General features: G+C 39.2%; 1 protein-coding gene across 1 annotated transcript in view; it reads right to left on the reverse strand.

Moving 5' to 3' along the window:
- Positions 1-21,565, reverse strand: part of SYTL5 (synaptotagmin like 5) — a 55,016-nt gene extending 33,451 nt beyond the window's left edge. The window contains exons 1-3 of the mRNA XM_074147643.1: positions 21,447-21,565; positions 10,739-10,954; positions 114-226 (exon numbers count right to left, since the gene is read on the reverse strand). Of these exons, the coding sequence (XP_074003744.1) occupies positions 114-226; positions 10,739-10,954; positions 21,447-21,565 (448 nt within the window). The remainder of the gene's footprint in view (positions 1-113; positions 227-10,738; positions 10,955-21,446) is intronic.
- Positions 21,566-21,816: the final 251 nt, after the last annotated feature.

Consider the following 21,816-nt stretch of genomic DNA (forward strand, 5'->3'; position numbering starts at 1 on the left):
ATACTTACACTTCAACAGTGAAGCATACCTTCAAATACAATACAAGTCAAACACTCTGGAAACAAGATTTCAATGTGTTAAGCACAAGCAAATCTCTCTCTTGTGGTCCCTACCTGGGAATTTGTGTAGGATAGACTGTCTGACAACATCAGTTCCAAGATTTGATTGTTTGAAGCGCTTTGCTCTCTCTTCAAAAAACCATTCTCCTGTCACTATCCGTAGCTGTCTATATGGGGAAACAAACAAACAAAATAAGCCAGAGACACATCCACATTTACAAACTTGGCCAACCAAAGCTACTGCTTAAACCCTTAGGTCATCTGTCAACCATCATGCACACAAACTCTGGACAACATTTGCACTGTTCAAAATCAAGAGTAAAAATATTGACTGCAAAGCTTGGGATAGTAGGACATGCAGCAGAAAAATAATAACATCTTGCTTTGTAAATGAAAAGTAATCTTCAGTACATGGAAATTTACTTAGCAAAAAGGTGTTTCACCCACATTTACCAGATTTCTGTAGAAAACATGTAACATACCATCTCCCTAGTCCTTTGGATAGTGAACTACACAACCTCACAGTTTTCAGTATCTCCAAACTGACAAGAGATGTAGAAAAAACAGCAAAGGGAGAAAAATGCTCACCAAAGCCCCTGCTAGCCAAATCAGCAGCTCATGGACCCAGCCTGGTTATATGCAGGTTGCTGCAAGCCTATAATATTTTTTGTCTCTAAGCTTCATATGCTGGAACCACATGCAGTTTCTTCACGTGATAGTGCTGTTGTGAATATGTTATGTGTCAGAGGCTCCGAGCAATGAACTTTTGTCTTTGTTACTGTTCTGGATAACGCTGGCTTCAAATTCCATACCTATACTAGCAACAAAGAAATCCTGTACTGGCATTGCTGTTTTCCATAGGTATATTTTTATGTTGATTGCTAGCCTTTTCCTGAATTAGTTTCATTATGGTAAAGCATCACAATTTCTGCTGCCTCGCTACATACAGTTGGATGGCAAAAAACTACTACTCAAATAAAAAGCAAATAAACAAACAAAAACAACATTAAAAACTGATTTAGCTCCAGACATGTGCCTGCTTACTTTATGCTCAATAGGACAATTTATTTTCAAATCGATACCAGAAAAGAAATCATCTAGTCTCCTGGGCATGAAAATTACTACAGATAGATTTAAAGCACTGATCAATATCTTTGCTGCTAAATTACTTTTGAGTCATGCCCGAATGGAGAGTCTGACTTGGGAAAATACTAAGAATTACAGAATAGGATCCTGTCATGGACAAAAAGACCCCAATATCATCTGTTCTTCCTAACCTATTAATGAATCATGCACCGTTGCATGAGTCATTAAAAAAAAAAAAAACAACACGTGTCCACAAGCATAGAAATAGAAGATTATTGTCTTATCTTGTTGTTGCAGACTCCTAGTGACAAAGCCCCATATAATTCATCATCACAATCAGTCAGTCATTATACAAGGCATTAAATAAAATCTCTACGTTTCTACTCAGAATTTTTAAATTACTTTTGTTAGACACAAACACTGGAAAGGACTCGTTGCATTAGAAACTATGCATTGTCTGGCTAGTATGAAAAACGGTTTTTCTCTGAATGTGTGTTTTCACAACTCTTTTACAGCATACACTGTGTAGTTTACAGCATACTGTGCAGTTATTTGTATACCAAGGTTTACAACAAGTTTAGTGCTTTATATCAAACCATAAACCTTTCAGACCTTTGACTGCGCCATCATATTCCATTACAATATAAATGACATATTACATTGCAGTATGTACACAGTTCATTCATTTTCTTTCCTCGGCTACTCCCAAGTTTTACCATAAAACTCCACAAGCTCCATTTTCCCCCTGGATAGAGATTTTATTCATCCCCAGTATCTTACCTGCAATGCTTAACTTGATCAAGGTCAGACTGGGCACCCCCCACTCCCTTATCCAGACAAGCACCTTTACCCTTCTTCAAGCCTGGAACAACCTAAAGGAGGTGGTGTGACATATGCCCGGGATTTCAGCAGCATGGCTGCTGCACCATACAAAGCTACAGGCTTTTACAAGCAAAAATTTGTAGTTATTTCCATACCCAACCCTGAACTATGCCACTCACCTCGGCTACTGTGGTTCATGGACGGACAACCCCTCTGCCACAGGGTCCCTGTAAAGCCATCTCCTACATTTTCTGGCCAGATGTGAACAGTGATGATGGAAAGAAAACCTCCCTGGTGCCTCCTGCATTACAAGCTCCCAGGGGACCTCAGCAGGGTGGAACAGTGGCTGACACTAGGGTGTCTGCTTGTTTTACCATATATTAGTCTTCTAATCTGATGTGGACATTCAAACTTGCAGCAGCAGGAGATCGAAGGAGCTACAGCCAAGTGAAGGACAGTTGCTGTGGCTGTGGAAGGAGTCTGGGAAGGAAAAGGATGGAGGGCTGCTGGGCTGTGCAAGAAAGGATCAGCAGGGGCACTGTTGATGGATAGATGAGGTCCTCCACCAGCATCTATCCCTGGGAGAGGGACCTTCCTCTCTTCCTCCACTCAACTGAAGTTTGGGTCACCCACAGCCTTAGAGCTCACCATCAGTCTCCCTCTCCCTGTCCCCACTCATCCTCTGCCATTCCAGCAACCTCTCCTACTCCTCCCTCTGGGAGCAAAGCAGCCTGCAAGCGGGGAAGGGCTGGCACCAGGCCAGGGAGCGAGGCAGGAGTACTGTGGAGAAGGACTTTCTCTTCCTATTGCCATCCCCTTGTCATAGTAACTGCTGACCCCATACTCATCGTAGTCACATAAGGCTGTTCAGGGAAGAGATAGGTTAATCTATTTGGGCAACAATGGTTGACCTGTCTCCTGGCAAAGGATGAATGAGCAATCTACTTCTCTTAGTAATCTCTCTCCTCATATAGTCACTTGCCACCATTAAGTAGTCCTTATTACACTGCTGGTCCCCTCTTGCTTAGCCAAAGAAGTTTGGGGTCATCACTGCATGCTCTGGCAAACACAAATCAGACCCCTAAGGAAAGAGGAGGGTGCAAATGATCCCTTCGGCAGGCCTGAGCAGACAAGGGAGTGTGACAGCTGCTACACCGATGCAGCTGAACCATGTGCTGGTTCAGCTAACGATGGTAAACTCAGTTGCCCATCTTCTTTATCTGGCTAATCTTATTAAGTAGTAATAAGATCCACATTTTAAATTGAGGTGCCAACTCCTCGGCAGGGCTACTTCGAGGAGACCCACACCCATTCCGCTCTGGCTTCACCAAGAGAACCAGGTCTGTGGTAAAAACACAGACAGCTCTCTCAACTGAGGCACGAAACACAGCAAATAACAGGCGTATGGCCTTGTTTTAGTCAAGTGCTTCACCTCTCTAACTAATCCTGTTACCCACAGCCAAGTGGAAAAATTCAACAGCCGTGAATAGCCAGCCATTGCGAGTGTAGCATGGAATCATTCTAGAGGCCTCAACCTTCACTGCAGACCTTTGCCCTTATTATCATCAATGTTACTGTCAATTCTGGGATCCTGACTTCAGCTGGCAGTCCTCTTTTGCAAAAATGTCCTTACCCGACAGATGACCTCTACAAAAATATCACATTCTAAAGAAATAAGGGGAAACCCCCCTAGGCTTTGCAGCTTTGAATTTCTAGCGCATTAATATTGGATGTATTTTTCACATATACTGAACAATTCACAGAAAGACTAGTGGTCATGTTCTCTTAATCGTTTCATTCATACATGTCAGGAGTAGCTATTAAAACAATTTTTGTTCTACACATAAATAGAAATGAATTCAGACTGATTGCCTAAGTCTCTGACTCGAAGTTTGAATTTCATAATTGCGTTTGACATTCTGAATCAAAAATTGAAGAGCGAGACTTCACCAGTATTAGAATAATGTTATTTTCATGCATTTATAATTATGACAAATGGAGACTGTCTTTCCTACTGAGATAGTGCTTCTTTCTTCTATTTCCGATACAGGACTTAAATGAACCCATCACCGCTAAATAATTGTTTCAGTGGGAAAAGAAACAAGGGCATTTACTCAAAAGTATATCAAATCAGTGCTCGTAGGTTTGGGGTTTGTTGTTTTTAAAATTGGTCCAAGGTCCATACTGACTATAAATCACAGTATATGTATGCATTTTCTTCACTTTTGTTTCTCAGTTAGTACATAGCATACAAATTCCTACAACTACCTGAAAGGAGGTTGTAGAGAGGCAGGGGTTGGTCTCTTCTGCCAAGTCACAGATGATAGGACAAGAGGAAATGGCCTCAAGTTGAGCCAGGGGAGGTTCAGATTGGATATTAGGAAAAATTTTTACACTGAAAGGTTTATTAAGCATTGGAATGGGCTGCCCAGGGAAGTGGTTGAGGCACCATCCCTGGAGGTTTTCAAAAGATGGGTTGACATAGCGCTTAGTGATATAGTTTAGTAATGGGGTGGTGGGGGGGAGGAAGGTTTCTATGGGTTTTTTTTGTTATTTCATCAGGGTTAGATGTTGGTTGGACTAGATGATCTTAAAGGTCCCTTCCAACCTAGATGATTCTATGATTCTCTGAAAGTAAAAAATATGTGTGTGTTCTACCAAAACAGAGTTTAGACTGGCCTTCCAAGGTGTGCAACAGATGCTGAAGTAAGTAGCTTTAGAAAGAAGGAAAACAGTGTTATAAACTGTAATAGCAGCAAATTTTGCACTATTGGTCTTTCCTATACTCAAAACAGCTACAAGAATTTTAAACAAAAATCATGTTCAAGTAGCTAGGTTTAGTACCAAATACTTTAGGGTCTGGTTTAGGTGTCTGCTAAAGTCCTTAATTACTGATCCACCTACTCACATCATCATGGGAGAGGGAGTACATTATGGTTTCATGCTTCTTCTCCATGATCTTGTACTAAATGGATTAACTTCACTAATGGACTGCTCAGTTGAAAAATGGGACATAACACCTGTGGCCTACCCCTGCCAAAAACTCATTTTCCACTCTCATTTTTGCAAGGCACTTCATGGTTAAATGCCCAATTATAAAAAAATCCATCTAAGGTGGAAAGTCCCAATTGTTACTTTTATTCATCTCTTTTGGGGAAAAAAATCCCATTGGTAGAACAATTTCACTATCCATTTGATCATGCTAATTATTCACATGATAATTTCCTAGTCCACATCCACAGTAGAGGAGAGAGATTTAGTCTATCTTCCCTTCCTTCTCCTGTTCCTCAAGTTATTTTCGTTCCTCCTTGGAGTAAAATTTGGAAAAAAGTGGCAAGACCAAAGGCTGGCTAAACCTCAACCTATACATGAACATACCAAACCATATACGCTCATCTTTCTATGCGTTTAATTCCACAGACTATTTTCTATAACATAAATTAATTCCAGAGTAATTTTTAATACACTGCAAGGCTATTAAATAGAAATTTTTGACCCTATTAAAAGATAGCAAACTTGCTTAGATATTACTAAAATTAAAAGAAATTATAAGAAATCTGAAAAGCATTTGCATACCAAAACATTGAAATGCCTCTGTTTTTATGCTCCTAATGGGAATACATGTTACTAAGATGACACTTTAAGACAACATAATTATCTCAAAGATGAAGATCAATTTCCCATTACTGCTTTGTTCTGCTGCAATAACTTGGACTACCTAGGCACTTTATCTTGCTAAAGAACTCAATCAAAATAAAGTCATTGTTCCCAGATATCTAGACACATTCATAGTGAGAAATTCAGACAGCATCAAGATGCAAAATCAGCTTGTCAGCAGACTGCTTGAAGAACTTGATTCCTCTCACATTTCAGATGCTAAATTTAAAAAATAAACTCATCATATTTTACGAAGATGTAGGGGAAAAAAAAAGTGACCTTAATGGAAAGTTTCTCTTTTAGCACCTAAGTCTGAAAGCTCCTGATGACCTCAGTTCCTTGTATGCAGGGGATGAAGCAAAAATCTTCCTCTTTCATCAAGTGCATTGCTACATACAAGCTCAATTTACTTCATTAAATACTATAACGTGACCAAACACACAATCACATAAATAAAGACTGTCCTCACTAACTGCAGAACTAAGAATTTGGCAGAAGACTTAGCTCTAACCCTTCTTGACCTTTAAATGCTTTATCTTGTAACTTTATTTTCGAGCTGGTAATAACTCCCATGGGGGACAAAACCAGTAATTTTCTTTTTATAGACATTCAAGGGGAATATCCTTTTTCAGTTACTGTAAATTGTAAGACATATAAATAGCAGTTTGTTATAGTTAAAAATACCGATGAACAGCTCTCACTAGTCACACTCAAATGTCTTTCCTCAAATTCACCAAATCTCTTTTTGAAAGTGTTTTAGAATGTAATTACTGTGTTGTAACGAGCTTCCTCATCACCATAAGCTGTTTTTCAAGCAAGTCTGATTTCTGAGAAATGGCAGATGAAATGCTCTAAAGATTATTTTGGAGGAGAGAAATCAGATTGGTTTGTGGCCAGATGTCATCTGGTTAACAGATGAACATTTATGTTGTATTACTAAACAAACTGGTATCTTACCCCTACAGCAATCATCAGGCTACTATGTAATTTTTTTTCAATTTGTTCAGAAAATACTGTGTTTTATCACATCCGTAAAAAACTAAGCATCTTGAAATTACCTGATCCTCAAGTCAAAGTCAGCATACTTGAAGTTTCCCAACATCTTTTTAAATTTTTATTTTTTGTTTTGTAGCTGGACATAAACCTACCAAAAATGTTAAAGCAATGATAACATTTGATTCCAGGCTATGTGACAGAATGCCCTTTTGCTGTACTACAGGTATCCCAAACTTCTGTGATATGGGTGGATAGGCAGGACTCAAGATGCTCAGAAGGAAGGAAAGGTCAAAATGGATTCAATGAAGCAACAGGCAGAAGGTGACTGATATTATCTACATTTTCTTTTATTGCCACAAGATGTTCTTTGTTTCAGAAATTGTTTTGATTAACTGTGTAATTCAAGGGATTTCTGCAGTAAATTCTGTAGTACTTGTCAACCACTCTTTGAGTCTGATACTGGGTATTGAGTGTGTTCACTCAAAGAGTGGTTGACAACAGTTAGTTTTTCCAATAGAAAAACTTGCTTCTGAAGATATTCCTGCAAGTATAAGTGGTGATTATATAACAGGACTTGCACAGGTTACTACTATCACCATCACTTTACATGGCACTTAGGAGATACTCTTGAGGACAATTTTGGCAGGACAGCCAAAAACTAGTATAGCACCAGAACTGGAAAGATTCCATGAAGGCCATGAATCCTTCTCCCTGCCTTTTCAGGGTCTCACAGTATGTACGACAACGTACATATATATTATAACAACAGTATAACCCGGCTCTGCTAATGGAACAGCTACAGCCTATACAGATATCAACATTAATCTGGTCTCATTCATCAAGGCTGCAAAAAGAAAAGGACAAGGGCAAAAAAAGTTTCCTAACACTTTTTGCAAAGCCACTAGCATGGTGAAACAATCCAATTTGACAGACACAAACACTGTATGCAGCTCATTACTACAGACCTAAAAGCTTTTTCCCCTCCTCCTTCCTTTTGTTTGCTACTTATACAGCATAACTGTCTCTTAACACCGGATTCCCTTTTCTTTTCCTTGCCACCTGCCTTTTAATCTTGCAGAAGACACTATTCACATTAACTTAATCAGCTCCTTCTTCAAATGTAGTTAAAGTCTTAAAATTCTAATTTTCCCTTCATTTCTTTCTTAAGTAAGACAGAGGAAAGCAGAACTGAAAGAATTTAAATTACACACAATGATTTAACTGAAATACTTATCTCAAACTTTTATCTCTATACTGCCCACACAGAACATAATCTCTCTGTGTAGCAATGCAAAAGGCATTTTACAGATCATTAACTGTCATTATAGTTTTGCAAAAACACTGCATATGAACAAAGGATAGAGATTTAAATTTAGTAAAGATGCCCAACACAGACAAAACTTTAGTACTTGAAATGTTTAGCACTTTGCAAACAAATTACACCATAATTTTTTAATTACTTAGAGGCAGGCTTCAACTGGAACTAATTTTCAGGATAATTTTTAGGACCACTACTTGGCCTACACAATTGCAACACAATCACAAGAAACATGGGTGACATATGTTTTGAGCTGTTATCTCATCCATCTTTCAGCCTCAAAACAGGACCTTTGCCGATGTCATCAGTCCTGAGAGGGGTTTATCCAACCCATTTTTAAAACAAGATTCTGCAACTTCTCCAAGTTATATCAGTATTCATACCACCTAACCTAAATCCTTTCACTGCAATTTAAGTGTCACTTTACTTTTCTTATCCAAGGTGAGTAAGTAGAACAGGCTGTATGCCTCCTCAATGTAGCTGCCTTTTCTAGATTTAAAACTCAGTTATTTTCAGTTTTCTCTTGCCTTGGTCAAACATTTCTGACTCCTTCCATTACTTTGGACATACTGTGTGCTAAGCTTGCGATCACTGAACTTTCTACTTTTCTACTTTCTACTTTTCTACTGAACTTTCTCCATTTGGCCAACATAAAGTGTGCTACCCGAAACAGGATTGTGTCATGTATTTTACAGGCCATAATTCTGCTTGTACATCCCTGTGTGATGCTGGACTTTTCTACAGTGGAAAATACTGTTGATTCATGTTCAGCTTTTCATTCAGTACAATAGCCAGATCCTTTCCTAAGGAACAGCTGCATAAGCTGTTTTTATCCTCATTTTATGTTTCTGCAGCTGCATTTTTGCCTAAATGTAGTACTTCCACATGCCCATAAGGAGCCACCACTTGCTTTTCCTTCAAACCACTTCTCAAGACTGTAAGCATCACTATGAATCCTAATCCCGTCCTTCAGCATGCCTGCATCACCTCTCAGTTTTACGTGATCTGCAGGTTTAATCGGCAAACTCATCTGCCGCATCAAAGTCCTTAACTAAAATACTTAACAGTGAAAAGCTATGAAATACGCTGCTCTATACCACTGCCTGGTTTTTTGTTTGGATTTTTCATTTTGCGGGTTTTTTTTGGCAGTGAAATGATCCATAACTACCCTGAGAATGGAGCTTTATAATTTTCCAGGCAGGTCTGCAATCACACTAACAGAATTTATTCCAGGGCATAGCTCCCCTTGTTTATCAGCTTATTAGAATGGCACGAGAGAAAGTATCAAAAGGTTCACTTAAGTCAAGTTATAAAACATCAACAGATTCTCCTCTATTCACAATGTCTGTCACCCTATCAAAGCAGGAAATTAAATTGATTTTGACATTATTTGTTCTTGAGGCAGCTCTTAGTCATCAATCTGTTATCTCTTGGCTTTCAAACAGTACAGCAATCATTTGTTTCAGGTTTTTTTAGAGAAATTAAAGGTAACTTGACAGGGTCAACAAATCCCTTGTTCTTCCTTTCTTCATTTTTAAAGAGTAGTATTGTGTTTGCCATTCTCCATTCTGTGATCTCACCTGTAACCCATCATTTCTGAAAGGCACAGCACTGAGTTCACCTCAGGAACTAGCTGAAGTGAACTACAAGGAGCTCAGCCAGGCCCCTACCCATTTAAAACCATTTCACAAAATCAAGCACTGGGACATGTTTCATCTTAAGACGTGAGATGTTGTCCTCTGGATGTCCCCCACTGGATGCAGAGAAGGTTAAGGCATCTAGTTAAAAGCAGATGTTAACCTTCTAAAGCTAAAGTTAGAAGACACAAACCCTAAACTCCATGTCCTGCTGTATTAATTTTTCACTGTCAGGTAGCCAAAGTCTGATGTAACAAGCAATTTGGGTTCAGTCTCCAATACAATTTACAAAAAGCCCTATCTCCCTGATCTCCAGTTTTTACATCAAGTTACATAACTGAGTTTTGTTGCCCAATACATTTCTCCTTTCCTTCATGGTTATCTTACTGAGTCAAACTACAAAATCCCATATTACCATACCAATCAAGGGAATTATTCTTCCAAGTATACACCAAGTAAATATCTTTGAACACATAACATCTCTTTTTGTTTATTCACTTGCTATCCTGTGTTAGAATACTGATTCTCTGCTTTTCAGCACTATGATCTGCTCCCCTCCATTTCCATGCTCGATATTCCAACAGTGAAAAATGTGAAGATTAGTCTGTCCCCTTTTGTTTTACCTCCCACCAGTGAACAATTTACTTTAGAAGGATCACTAATAGAGACATTATAAACACAGCCCTCTCTCTACGTGCAGAGACGTTCTGTTACTACTTCTGATTTGACTCACAATTTTTTACATTCTCTTTCCTTACAGATCCACCTACCACATCAGAACACACAGACCTCACTTGTTCTTAATTCTGTTTTGTTAATTTTGAATTACTTGATTCTTACATTTGTATCTTCATAATGTGAATAGACTGTCACTGCCTTGTAACTAATTTTCTCTTATATTCAGAGTACTCCCCACCAACATCTGTGATGCTTGCAGCTCTCTTTAGAAAGCAAGCTAGTTGAAACTGGCTTGGAACTGGAAAAATAGATACTGCAAAATAGTCCAGCAAATAAAACCAACTGATAAGCCTCTTCACCTCTTCCCTTGTGTACTTGCCATGCATATGCTTTTGTGCTAAGAGGATGTAAAACAGGGACACCAGCACAAAATTACTTACACAGTGGTAATCTCTAAATGAATTTTTGAAAGCTGCACAACTTACGCAATCTTGGCACACACTGAGCACTTCCACTGCCCGTCGGTTGCCACGTCACGACACTTATTGCAAACTCGAAGTTTGCAGGTTTGGCACAGGTCTCCTCTGTCAAAGATTAAGCCCAGGCTTTTCTGACAGCGAACACAGACTCTGCTGTTGTCCTGTTGACATTGACGGTTTCCACCTTTCCTTCTCACTTCCAGAAGCTCATTTTTCAATTTCCTAGAAGTAAGAAAATAAAATCTTTTAATTTGGAGATACAACTCAATGATCTGTAAGAACTTTTTAACAGATTAAGTTTTAGCACTAAAAACTGCAAGACACAAGTAAATACAATACAATTTTTTTTTATATATTCGCTGTATTTTTGACACATATTTGACAAAGAAAAATAACTCTACCCTCCACCTCTCAGACATGCAGTCAAGAGGAAAATCTTGTGGTAGATCAGTATAAGTAACCGCAGACAGCTGAGCAGTTCTGGACAATCGGTAAACCATCTTTGCTTGTCCCTCATCAATAATTCAAGTCATGCTGAGCCCAGGTTGACAGCAACTCAAAACTGGGACTATCCTGTGCATTCACAGAAGAAAACAAAGAAAATCTTTCCCGTAATTTGTGTGTATTTAATACTATGCCAGTGCAGAGTTATCTAGGAATGCATACACAATTCTGTACTGGTTATTCAAAGCCTAAAAAAACCTCAAACCATGTAAATATATAGTGGTGTTACGATGGGATGTCAAAATAAAAAAAAAAAAATAAAAAAAAAGAAAGGAAAAAGTCAGTTTAAATAATGCAACTTGCAGATTACTAGTTCTGCCACTGACTCTGCAGGATAAAAATACTTGCACTTAAGACCTACCTTTGAAGGCCGCAATTTCAGTGGTGCATGATTTGGGTCCTTAATGAGAAAATAACAATAAATGAGATATAATTATTGTATTTCCAACAGAAAAAAAAGGGAATTTGAAGAGTCAGGGAGGATGACAGGAAAGGCAATTTTCTGTGCCTATCTTCCCAAACCAGGGACTCAAGCAGGACTCCATCATAAGCCAAATCTATCACTAATAGCTCCTTGTGCCTTGATGTCTGAACTCAACTCCAGAGCTCTCCCTTCCACATCACAGCCTCTAGCTCTCACCTGTCCACCCCGACCCATAGAACCACCTAGGTTGGAAGGGAATGTTGGAGGTCAGCCAGTCTAAACCCACAGCCAAAACTGGGCCAACCAGACGGGGCTGATCAAAGCTTTGTCCAACTGAATCTTGAGTAACAGTGTAACTCTGAGTAAAGAGTCTACCATGTCTCTGTTCCAGAATCTGACTGATTTGATGTTATGGGGGCTTTTTTGTTGTTGTTGTGTTTGCTTGGGTTTTTGTTTCTTTGCTTTTAATTAAAAAAAAACAAAAAACAAAAAACAAACAACTTTCTAATATCTAACCAGAATCTACCAGAATCTCCCACATTCCAGGTTGTTCCCATTGCCTCTTCTTCTTTCACTGGGTACCTCTGAAAAGAGTCTGGCTCCATTTTTTCCGTATCATCACACTAAGGACTTGAAGATGGCAATCACGTCTTGCCTTTGTCTTCTCTTCTGAAGGCTATGCAAACTCAGTTCCCTTGGCCTCTCCTTCTATGTCAAGTGTGCCCCAGCCCTCTAATCATCTTGATGGCTCTCCATTAAACATGCTCCAGTATGTCAATGCCCCTCCTGTTCCAGGGAGCCCCAAACCAGAAACTGTATTCCAGGTGTGGTCTCACAATTGCTGAATAGAGGGGGGATAATCACTGGCCTCAACTGCTAATGTAGTCCTGTATGTAGTCAAAATTGTTACGTCCTCTCAACCCTTCTCAGCTGAAACTCCATCCACTCAGCCCCCAGGCTCCTCTTATCCTCTCATCCATCTCAATCTTTTCAGTAAACAACCTACAGGTCCCCTGCTCTCTTCAGGCTTTTTCCTGACTTTCCCCACCTCCCACCCCACAAAACCCTCCTATATTAAGCTCCTCCATCCTTTCAAACACTTCCTGCACTCTGCTCTACACAAGAATGCCTCCTCCCCAGGATCTCAGCTCAGCAGGCTAAGTTCTTTCAAAACCCAGTTTTACATGCCTGGGTGTTGCTGCATCCCCATTCCCTCACCCTTCCCTATGCTCTCCTTCATGCACTGCCATAAGCCAAGAGCCTCCAGAGTCCTTCTATCATGAAGCACTCCACTGAAATCACAATCTCTGCATACACACAGATGCTTTAAGAGGGATTAAAAAAAAGAGGCTACCAGCTTCACCTAAAGATCAATAAAAAGGTGTCAGGAACAAAAACACTTTGGGAAGATAAAATCAATAAAAGATTACAGGTTGCAGCCCACTGAAGGAGGCTGGGAGCATTGCTTAGACCACCAGGGACTAAGCTCTGACAGAATTAGGTTATTTGTGGATACATTGCCTTGCTAAAAGGTTGGTTAGCATTTTGCTTCCCACTGGGATCCCATGAACAACAGCTGCTCTGCAGCCACCTGGCCTGTGGATGCTCGACCTCTGACAGCTTTTGAAAGAGGGCATGTCCAATCCCTCCAGGCAGCGACTACGAATCCTGTCAAGCGTTTTCCTCTGTTGGTCTCTATCCAAAAGTGACTTCTTCATTCAATTTTGGACACTTCTCCCACATTCAATCCAAAAAGCCTCTCTCATAGCCATAGCCTTCAAAAGTCTGCCCAGGCTTCACAAGCTTTCTTGGTACCTTCCTAACTATTCTTGCAGCTTATCGATTGCCTCTTACATCTACCTGCCTCCTGCAGAGATACACTTAGTTACAGGTTTGTGTCGATTTTCCTCTTCTGTCAATCATCCAGTTCCAAATGGAGATGCGTGACCTGCACTACAGCAACTGTGCTGCAAAAATGCCATTGCGCACAGGAAAGGCAGGTGATCATCGCTTTTGCCACTGCCTCGTTGTATCTACCTCCTAAATAAGCCTGCCTTCAAACAACAAAAGTCAATTTATCTGCTGCTTCTGGACCAAGAACTAAAGGCCAACCCCCCCGCCACCTCCCCAGCTACCAGAATGCTCTTGACCACAACACCTACATCTGTACTAGGTTTACATGGCAAGGCTTTGGCAGTAGAGAGGGCTACAGCTGTGGCCTCTGTAAGTTGAAATCAGGGGCTGTGCCTTTGCAAGCAGAGCTGGTTCCAGCTGCCTCCAAAGCAGATCCATCACTGGCCAAAGCTGAGCCTATCAGCAAAACTGGTGGCACTTCCGTGATAACATATTTAAGAAAGAGTAAAAAATGCTGCAGAGCAGCTATTAGGCAAGAGGAGTGAGGAAAACATGAAACAGCCCTGCAGACACCAAGTCAGTGAAGGAGGAGGAAGAAGAGGTGCTCCAGCTGCCAGATTTCCCTACAGCCTGTGGAGAAGATCATGGTGAAGCAAGGTTGTCTCCCTGCAGCCCATGGAGGACCCCATGCTGGAGCAGGTGAGTGTGCCCTGAAGGAAGCTGCAGCCCATGGAGAGCTCCTGGAGCAGGCTCCTGGTAAGAACTGCATCCCATGGGTAAGTGATAGCTTACTGTGCTTTGAGAATGGGGGTGGGATCTCAGTGACCCACAGGTAGTATGACGCCATCATTTTGGTAATTTTCAGTGTGTCCTATAGACAGCATCCAGGTGTCTAATGTTGAAACAAAATGCTCACTGAACTCCTTCCATTCCAGCCTTCTCCCCTCCTCCCTGCAACTTTCAGGCCCTTTCGTGCTTAATCAGAAGCATCACTGGACACAAAGTCTGTGTTTTAAAGAGTTCCAATCTAAAATAAGGAAATCTCTACCAGCCTAAACCAATAAACAGTGCATTTTTAAACAAAAGCTTGCTTAGAGATTAACATGTTGAAAAACTTATCAACATTCTTTTGACATTAAAAAGGCATTATTCCTACTATCCAGTAGTGGTGACAGAAACAGTATTTTCCTCTGCTTATGTGATACAAAATCTTGAACTCTTCTCAGATGAGAGTTGATCTGCCAACAGCATGAGTTCTGAAAAGTGGTTTTTTTCTTGTTTTTTAATACAGAGCTGCCTTTCATGACTGAAATAAAATAAGTCAACTGGCAGCTTCTCCACTCACTTAATCCAACAAATAAAATAGAAAAGTTAAAAAAGCAAGCAAAGAATGTAGCCAGATACACTGGATATGAACTTTCTTGTGGGATTCCCTATCCTATTTGTTGAATTGAACTACTGATTGACTATAATAAATATGTTTGGATCTTAAGAAATTAAAGAATGAAATGTCTCAAGGGCCAGGAAGAGTGGGAGGAAGTGGGCGAGTCATCTGAAAAAAGCCTCTAAACAACCACAGCCTACCTGCACTAGGTATACAATACTGAAAAGGGTTAACAAGTACAGCATATAGCTGGCCTGACTTACCACTACTCTTAGCTTCCAAGACAGCAATCAGCTGTATTCTAAATACCCAGTTTCCTTTGCCATTCTAACATTTGAGCTCTCCTTAATATTAAAGGAATCTAATTAAGCATACAGTTTGATATTTGTAATCTCAAATATTAAACAAGAATTAATCTTTATCAATCCTTTCCTAGTAATACAAAAGAGAAAATAAACTCAGCTGAAGTCAACTTAATAAGCTGCTGGAGAAAAAGAATCCTATCATACACTGAAGTTTCTAAACCATCTATTACAACAGATGTTTGATAGAAGATGGCTATTAAAGACAAATTCATTACTGACAAGGATAGCAGAATACTTAGCCATTCCTCTAACTCTGAATTTATGTCAAGATCTCTCTACTGTCTGTTAAAATACATTAAGTGCGATGGAGAAGAGTTCTGTTGCAATTAGTATTCCAAGTAGCACTGAATGACTTAATCTAAGCCTTTCCAAATGGGGCCTAAAAGGCCCTTATAAAATATCAAAGCAGGAAACAAAACAAACAAACAAACGGCTTAGCCAACACCGAATTTGAGAAATAACTCAGATCCTAGACTAAGTCCATCTAACAAGTAAATATGAAAATGAGATGCCTTGAAAAGATGAGGAAAAAAAGGCAGGCACCAATGACCGCAATTCTACAAAACCTAAACCAAGAAGCACCAAGCAGTTGTAGCTCTTGGCACAGTTGCCCACCACCTGCAAGAGACACAAAAGTGGCCCTAAAAGTGTCTGACTCTTCCCTACTGATGCCAGAAGTCATGAGGTAGTCAAAGGTGCTCGTTCCCTCACAAATGCAGCCTCCAGAGATGGAATATTCCCAAATCCTCATAATCCTGCAAAGAGGAAGAAGCAATGAGAAGCCTTAACAGATCCATTTTTTCTTATTGGTGTGCTTTACCCTAGACAACATTCATTCCCCAAATATTGACAAGCAGAATAGTTATACTGCTGAAAGAAACAAGACACTCACTGCTCAAGCCATTCACTTAAATGAATGCCGTGATTGGCCCTAACTCTGTAAGCATGATCCACTTGCTTTGAATCAGATAACTCCTTTTTAAAAAAACAAAAAACCAAAAAAACTGTTTTATTGTTGTTTGTTGGGTTTTTTTCATTTCAGTAGGATTTTGATAAATTTATCTCATCTCCTCTCCCTCTTTTGAACAACCACTATTGAATGCAATGGCATACATGATTCCTCAGTTTGATTTTCAAATTTCTCCTGCATCTTCCTTCTCCCCATTTCAAAAATCTTTTTCATCTTAAGATGTGGAATAGAAAAATCCAGGTATTCCTAATTTTTTTTCCATTCTAAATTCCAGAGTTCAAAGAGTCATAATAAAAAAATACAGTTAAAAAACTCCACAAAGCTGTTCTCAACCAACTATAATTAAAGACGTCAGCTGGAAAAAAAATTAAATATATGAAATTGCCTAGTCTTGCACCTGTTCTTAATAAAGTTCCATTTCCTACATGAATGAGTTGACACATCCTCCTTCTGAAGCTGTGCAGCTGTTAACTTAAATACTAGAGAATTTTTGTGTGTAGGAACTGGTATCAACACACTTCTGGAGGCTGAGGGAGAAAGGAAATTTCCTCCCCAGACTGATTGCCAGTACCTCCTCCAAATTCAAGCAGATTCCCTCCACCGTCTGACACAACATGTGGAAAGTAAGAGTAAATATTATTGACAATTCACAAAAGGATGGAGTATTACCAATATCCACTGAGATCTCCTTGCATTGTAAAATTTAGCCATTTGAGTACCTGAAGTATTTTTTAGGTTCTTATTTTATAAGCACAGATTTTCATATTTTGCTTATGTAACAGACCTGTATGATAAAAACTGCCTCAAGAATGTCTGAGTGCAGAGGTATATTGGTGACAACGAAAGGAAACAGGGAAAGGCAAAGAATGAATTTACAAAGGAAAAGAGAACTGGCATAACAAATGGCAGAACAGAAGGAAGGAGGCATGGAAACTGAAATGGTGTTGGATACTATAATGATGACAAACTTCCACAGATGAACCTTTTTCTGAGTAACTACCTCATCCTCACAAATAAAATGCAAATTGCTTGTGGCTTCTTTCTAGTCTTTGATAAAATAAATTGTACCCAGAGTATGAGAATCAATCACCATCACAAATTCTTTCACCAAAGGAGTATCTTCATACTTGAAGAACACTGGAGAGCAAAACAGGCATCTCTGCCCTTAAAGTACTGGGAACACTAACTACTTTTTGATGGAAAAGTCTCTGGTTCAAAGAATAACAATGTGTTAAATTCACTTGACAAATGAGATAGCTGCCAGACAAGCAACCTCCTAACTTCCCCTACAAGTATGGATGAGCAATATGCTTTAACATAAGGACTCTTTCCTTAAAATATTTATAGGCTGTTTCGCAAAAACAGAGACCGCATACAATAATATATGCTCTCTTGCAATCATTTAGTGCTTATAAACAAGTCCAAATGTATAATCAACAATCAGTAAATGCCCATTCAAAAAAAATACTCAGTATTTTTTTTCTAAAGTACTTACCTGTAGTTACCACACGGTGGTATCCATGCTAACAGTTTCTCCTACATTGTAATGAAGGTAGTTAATACCCTGAATTGGTTCTGTGGATCTCTTCAGACACATAAGAAGGTGCCATTTTAGCTAACTGAAAAGACAGGAATGCCAAATTTCCTTTTCAATACAGAATGGGGGTTGGTGGAATTCTTACACTACTTGTGGCAACCTAAATGCTAAGGGAATGATTCAAGTAATAACCCAATAAAGCCTCATCCTTGGAATAAATTGGCAACTTCCTTCTTTGTTCTCTCAGTTCAGCAATTGTTACTCTGGTGTCTCCTCTTCTAAAAGCATGGTATTCACAGCTTTGCTTTGCAAAGAATGAAAAGAACCTTTGTATTTTAAATGCTGTCTAGGAAAATAGTCAAGGTAAGAAAGCAACGTAGGTTAGCATTAAATGTATCACGCGTGTATGCTCTGTGGCAGCAGAGCAGAGGTGAAGAGCTAGCTCCAAATGCAAAACGCTATGACCATCAGACCCAGTTCCCACCACAGCTGTGGAGGATGCACTGGGGCTGCTGTTGGAACAGAAACAAACCAACAGCAGTTAGATGAAACACACCTCCTACATGGTACACCCAGCTTGCGGCAAATACATTCTTTCCATTTAGTAGCGATTTCATGACTTGCGACACTACACATTAAATGTGATACAGGTTTTCATAAAAAGGGTCTTAAAAGAAAAAAAATATTTAAAAATAGTAAAAGGATAGGGAAATAAAGAAAAAGATACATGTTTCAGACCAAAACACTCAGTTCAGAATGTCCTGACTGACATTATCTGGATGCAAGTTTCTCCCAGCAACTCACATGTTAAAAAAAGAAACACCCTAATTTTCATCTTGGTATGGTCAAGTTCACAATTTTTCGCTATTTTAGCTCTATGTAATTTACCGATTTCACCCAAATAATCTTAGCATTTGAAAACAATCATGATGGTCATTCGACTGACGTCAAAAATACTGTAGAGCAATGTTTAGAACACTGTAGGTTATTTGCACAAGTAATCTACTAACAGCTTTAAATCAATATTCAAAGGAAACTTCCAGTCACGCAAGATGCACACTTAAAGTTAAGAACATAAACCCTAACATTTATTAAGCTGGTTGCTTATTTGTATTATCAAAACTAGACCACAGAAAGACTACTTGCTGCCTTCTGTGTTTCTCTCGCATGTAGGTGAAACATTTGTACATCAAATAAAAATACAAGAACAAGCCACCTGCACTCCAGAACACAAGTATGAGCAGTGACAGTGAAAATAACTCTTAACAATTTCATTATTTGGACATCCTCCTGCACTTATTATTGCTTTCATGTTGAATAGAAAAACCCTTTCAAGTTACAATGGCTTTTGAAGCCTAATACGAACAGAAAACACGATTACCAACTACTAACACAATAATAAAAATTCTTCAGTACAACGTACAAGAAAGCGTCTTGCCAAAATGAAAAAAGCCTTGAAAATAAATACAAAGGGACCTGTTCTTCTGCAAAGTACCTCAATAAAATATTGAACAGATTGCACCAAATGGAATTCCTAAGACAACAAATGTTCCTCTGAAGTATACTTATAAGCCATAATTAAAGATATCCTTGCCAAGCTGTATTCAGAAAGAAAAATTATGAAGTCTCCTAGGAAGCAGTTACCTACCTAGTTCTTTATAGTTTGTATATCTTGGATGTCTTTTATAGACTACATTCCACCATTATCGGGCACAGTATGGTCTAGTGACAATTCTCCAAATATACTCTTAATCTGAAACCAATTTGAAACAAATTGGTTCATATACAGGTGCTAGAAGTATGCATAAGCATCACATCCTAAACAGCATTATATTTCAAATTAACTTCGTTTTCATCCTTTTCTTTAGGTGCTCTTTCCATTTGTATCAAAACACAGATAAGCCAATACCACCTATTGCTTTATTGAACCGCATCCTCCAGAGGTGCCTTGGGTTCTCAAACTCAGTAGTTTTGGCAGAGTGACTTCCAGTAGTGTCAAAAAGCGCAGAAAATGAGGAGGTTTAAGACATCATGTTAAAAAAAACAACAAAAAACCTAAACCAACCAACCAAAGCAAATCTCCTATAAAAACTCAGGAATTTCAACTTTCCACTTGAGATTGGGAAACAACAGTAGTAGAAAAGAAAGCTTTCTGGGAGTTTGAGAAGTTAACTATCTGCACTTCATACCAACGCCTTTAATTAATGACTACTGGCACTTCCCACATTTCCAAGGCCACCACCTTAGAAAACTGAAATACTCATTTAGAAATGCTTGTCCTATTACAAAACAGAGTACAATGCCTGGAACAAACAGCGCTCCATCTGTTTTCTTGTGTTCTGTTTTCTTCTTCATCTGACAAATCACGAAGGCGATGAAATGAATGATTTCCCCACACCAACACAAAGAAACACCTTTCCTTCCAGTCTTGCAGCAGAAGCACCAACCAGTTTTAGCCCACTCCATTTAGATGGGCCACTCTGTTTCCCCAGTCAAATGGGCTGCATGCCAATTGGGGCATTGCACTTAGACTTGGTTCTCTCAAGGTAGAAAGACTTCCAAAGCCAGTGGCTAGCTCTGCATGGATTTCCAAATAGTAGTTTTATACAAAAGAAACCTCAGCAGGTGCTGAATATGCATCTCTGCAATGCACAATGTTTAAAGTGCTTTTTAGCAAATCAAAGGGAAGAACAATGCAGCCTGGCCTTGGAATACATGAACAGAAACCAGCAAAGGCTGGAAATCTTTCCTTTGTCATCCATTACACTCAGCAGCCTCGCCAACACCAAGTGCTGCACACATCCACACTAAGCTCATTTCTCAGAACTAGCACTGTATAAAAGTTTAAAAGGGCAGTGGGTAGAAGTGAGAGGAAGCAGCAACAACGTACTGGAAAAGCATATGAACCTTTACAGAACTGATGCTTAGCTGAACTAACTGAGTTAGTTCAGATGAATTTGAGTCATCTAAAAGAGCTGACTCTCTGCCTGCCTCCACACATTGTTCTCTAAACTTTGATTTTTACCTTTTTTTCTCAGAAAAGAACACATGGACTCTCATAATACACTGAGTCTCTACTTCTTCCATCAGCGACTTTTGAGATCCATACCCGAGAACTTCAATTTTATTTATTTATTAGTAAATCTCCGTCATTTGAAAAATGAAATGTCCCTCCTCCTCCCTATTTTGTAAGTACTGCAACAGAGAGAAAAAGGTCATTAACTCGCCTTTGCCCCATGATGTATGGAGTTCTGTACAGAGGCAGACACCTACTTTCTCTCCCTGCAACACCTTCCAAACTTCCCCTTTCCTCATAAAGCATAGAGTTCCTCTCAGAGGAAGAAAGTTCAGGAACCTTACTAAAGCCTTCCATTCACAGGGGGAAAATTCAGCCAAACTGGGCAAAATCTACTGAATCTGAAATTTAAAAAACTTTGCCATATATTTTTGCACTTGTTATCTTTCTTACCTTTTTTTCCTTGAAGTAATGGGAAAAAAAAAAAAAAAATCTTTTGTTTGCCACATACCAAGCAATTTTCTTTCTTTCCAATACACTTTAACTGTGCTGCCTCCCAACACTCATCCTTCCCCCAGTGCATCTAGAAAATCTTTGCTAGGTGCCATAAAAATATCTGTGTCACAGAATATATTTTTTAACAATAATAAAAAGGGTTACCTTATCCTTTTATCTTCAACTTTTTTCAGATATTCATCTCTCTTCAGCACTCCCAGTATTGTTTCCCTTTCATGCTCCAACAAGAATGACAAATTGATGATCTCCAAGTGCTTCGTCATGATTCTTCAACAGCTACTCTTTCAATGACTGCTTTCTCCAATCAATTCTTCCAATGATTTATTTGCACAAGTCCAAAGGCACGTTTGTATCAGTCTTACAAGATCCACACAGTCAAGGCGTATTTTAAAAAAATACTTCTTTAAGTTAACCAGGTGTCAATATTGCATTGCTTTGCCTTACAACTAGGCAAGAAATAAAGGCTTCTTCATTGTTTCTTTCTCAAGAAAGCCAGTCATTTTCCTGGTTACTG

The sequence above is a fragment of the Numenius arquata genome, chromosome 1, assembly GCF_964106895.1.
Source record: "Numenius arquata chromosome 1, bNumArq3.hap1.1, whole genome shotgun sequence".
NCBI classification, from domain to species: domain Eukaryota; kingdom Metazoa; phylum Chordata; class Aves; order Charadriiformes; family Scolopacidae; genus Numenius; species Numenius arquata.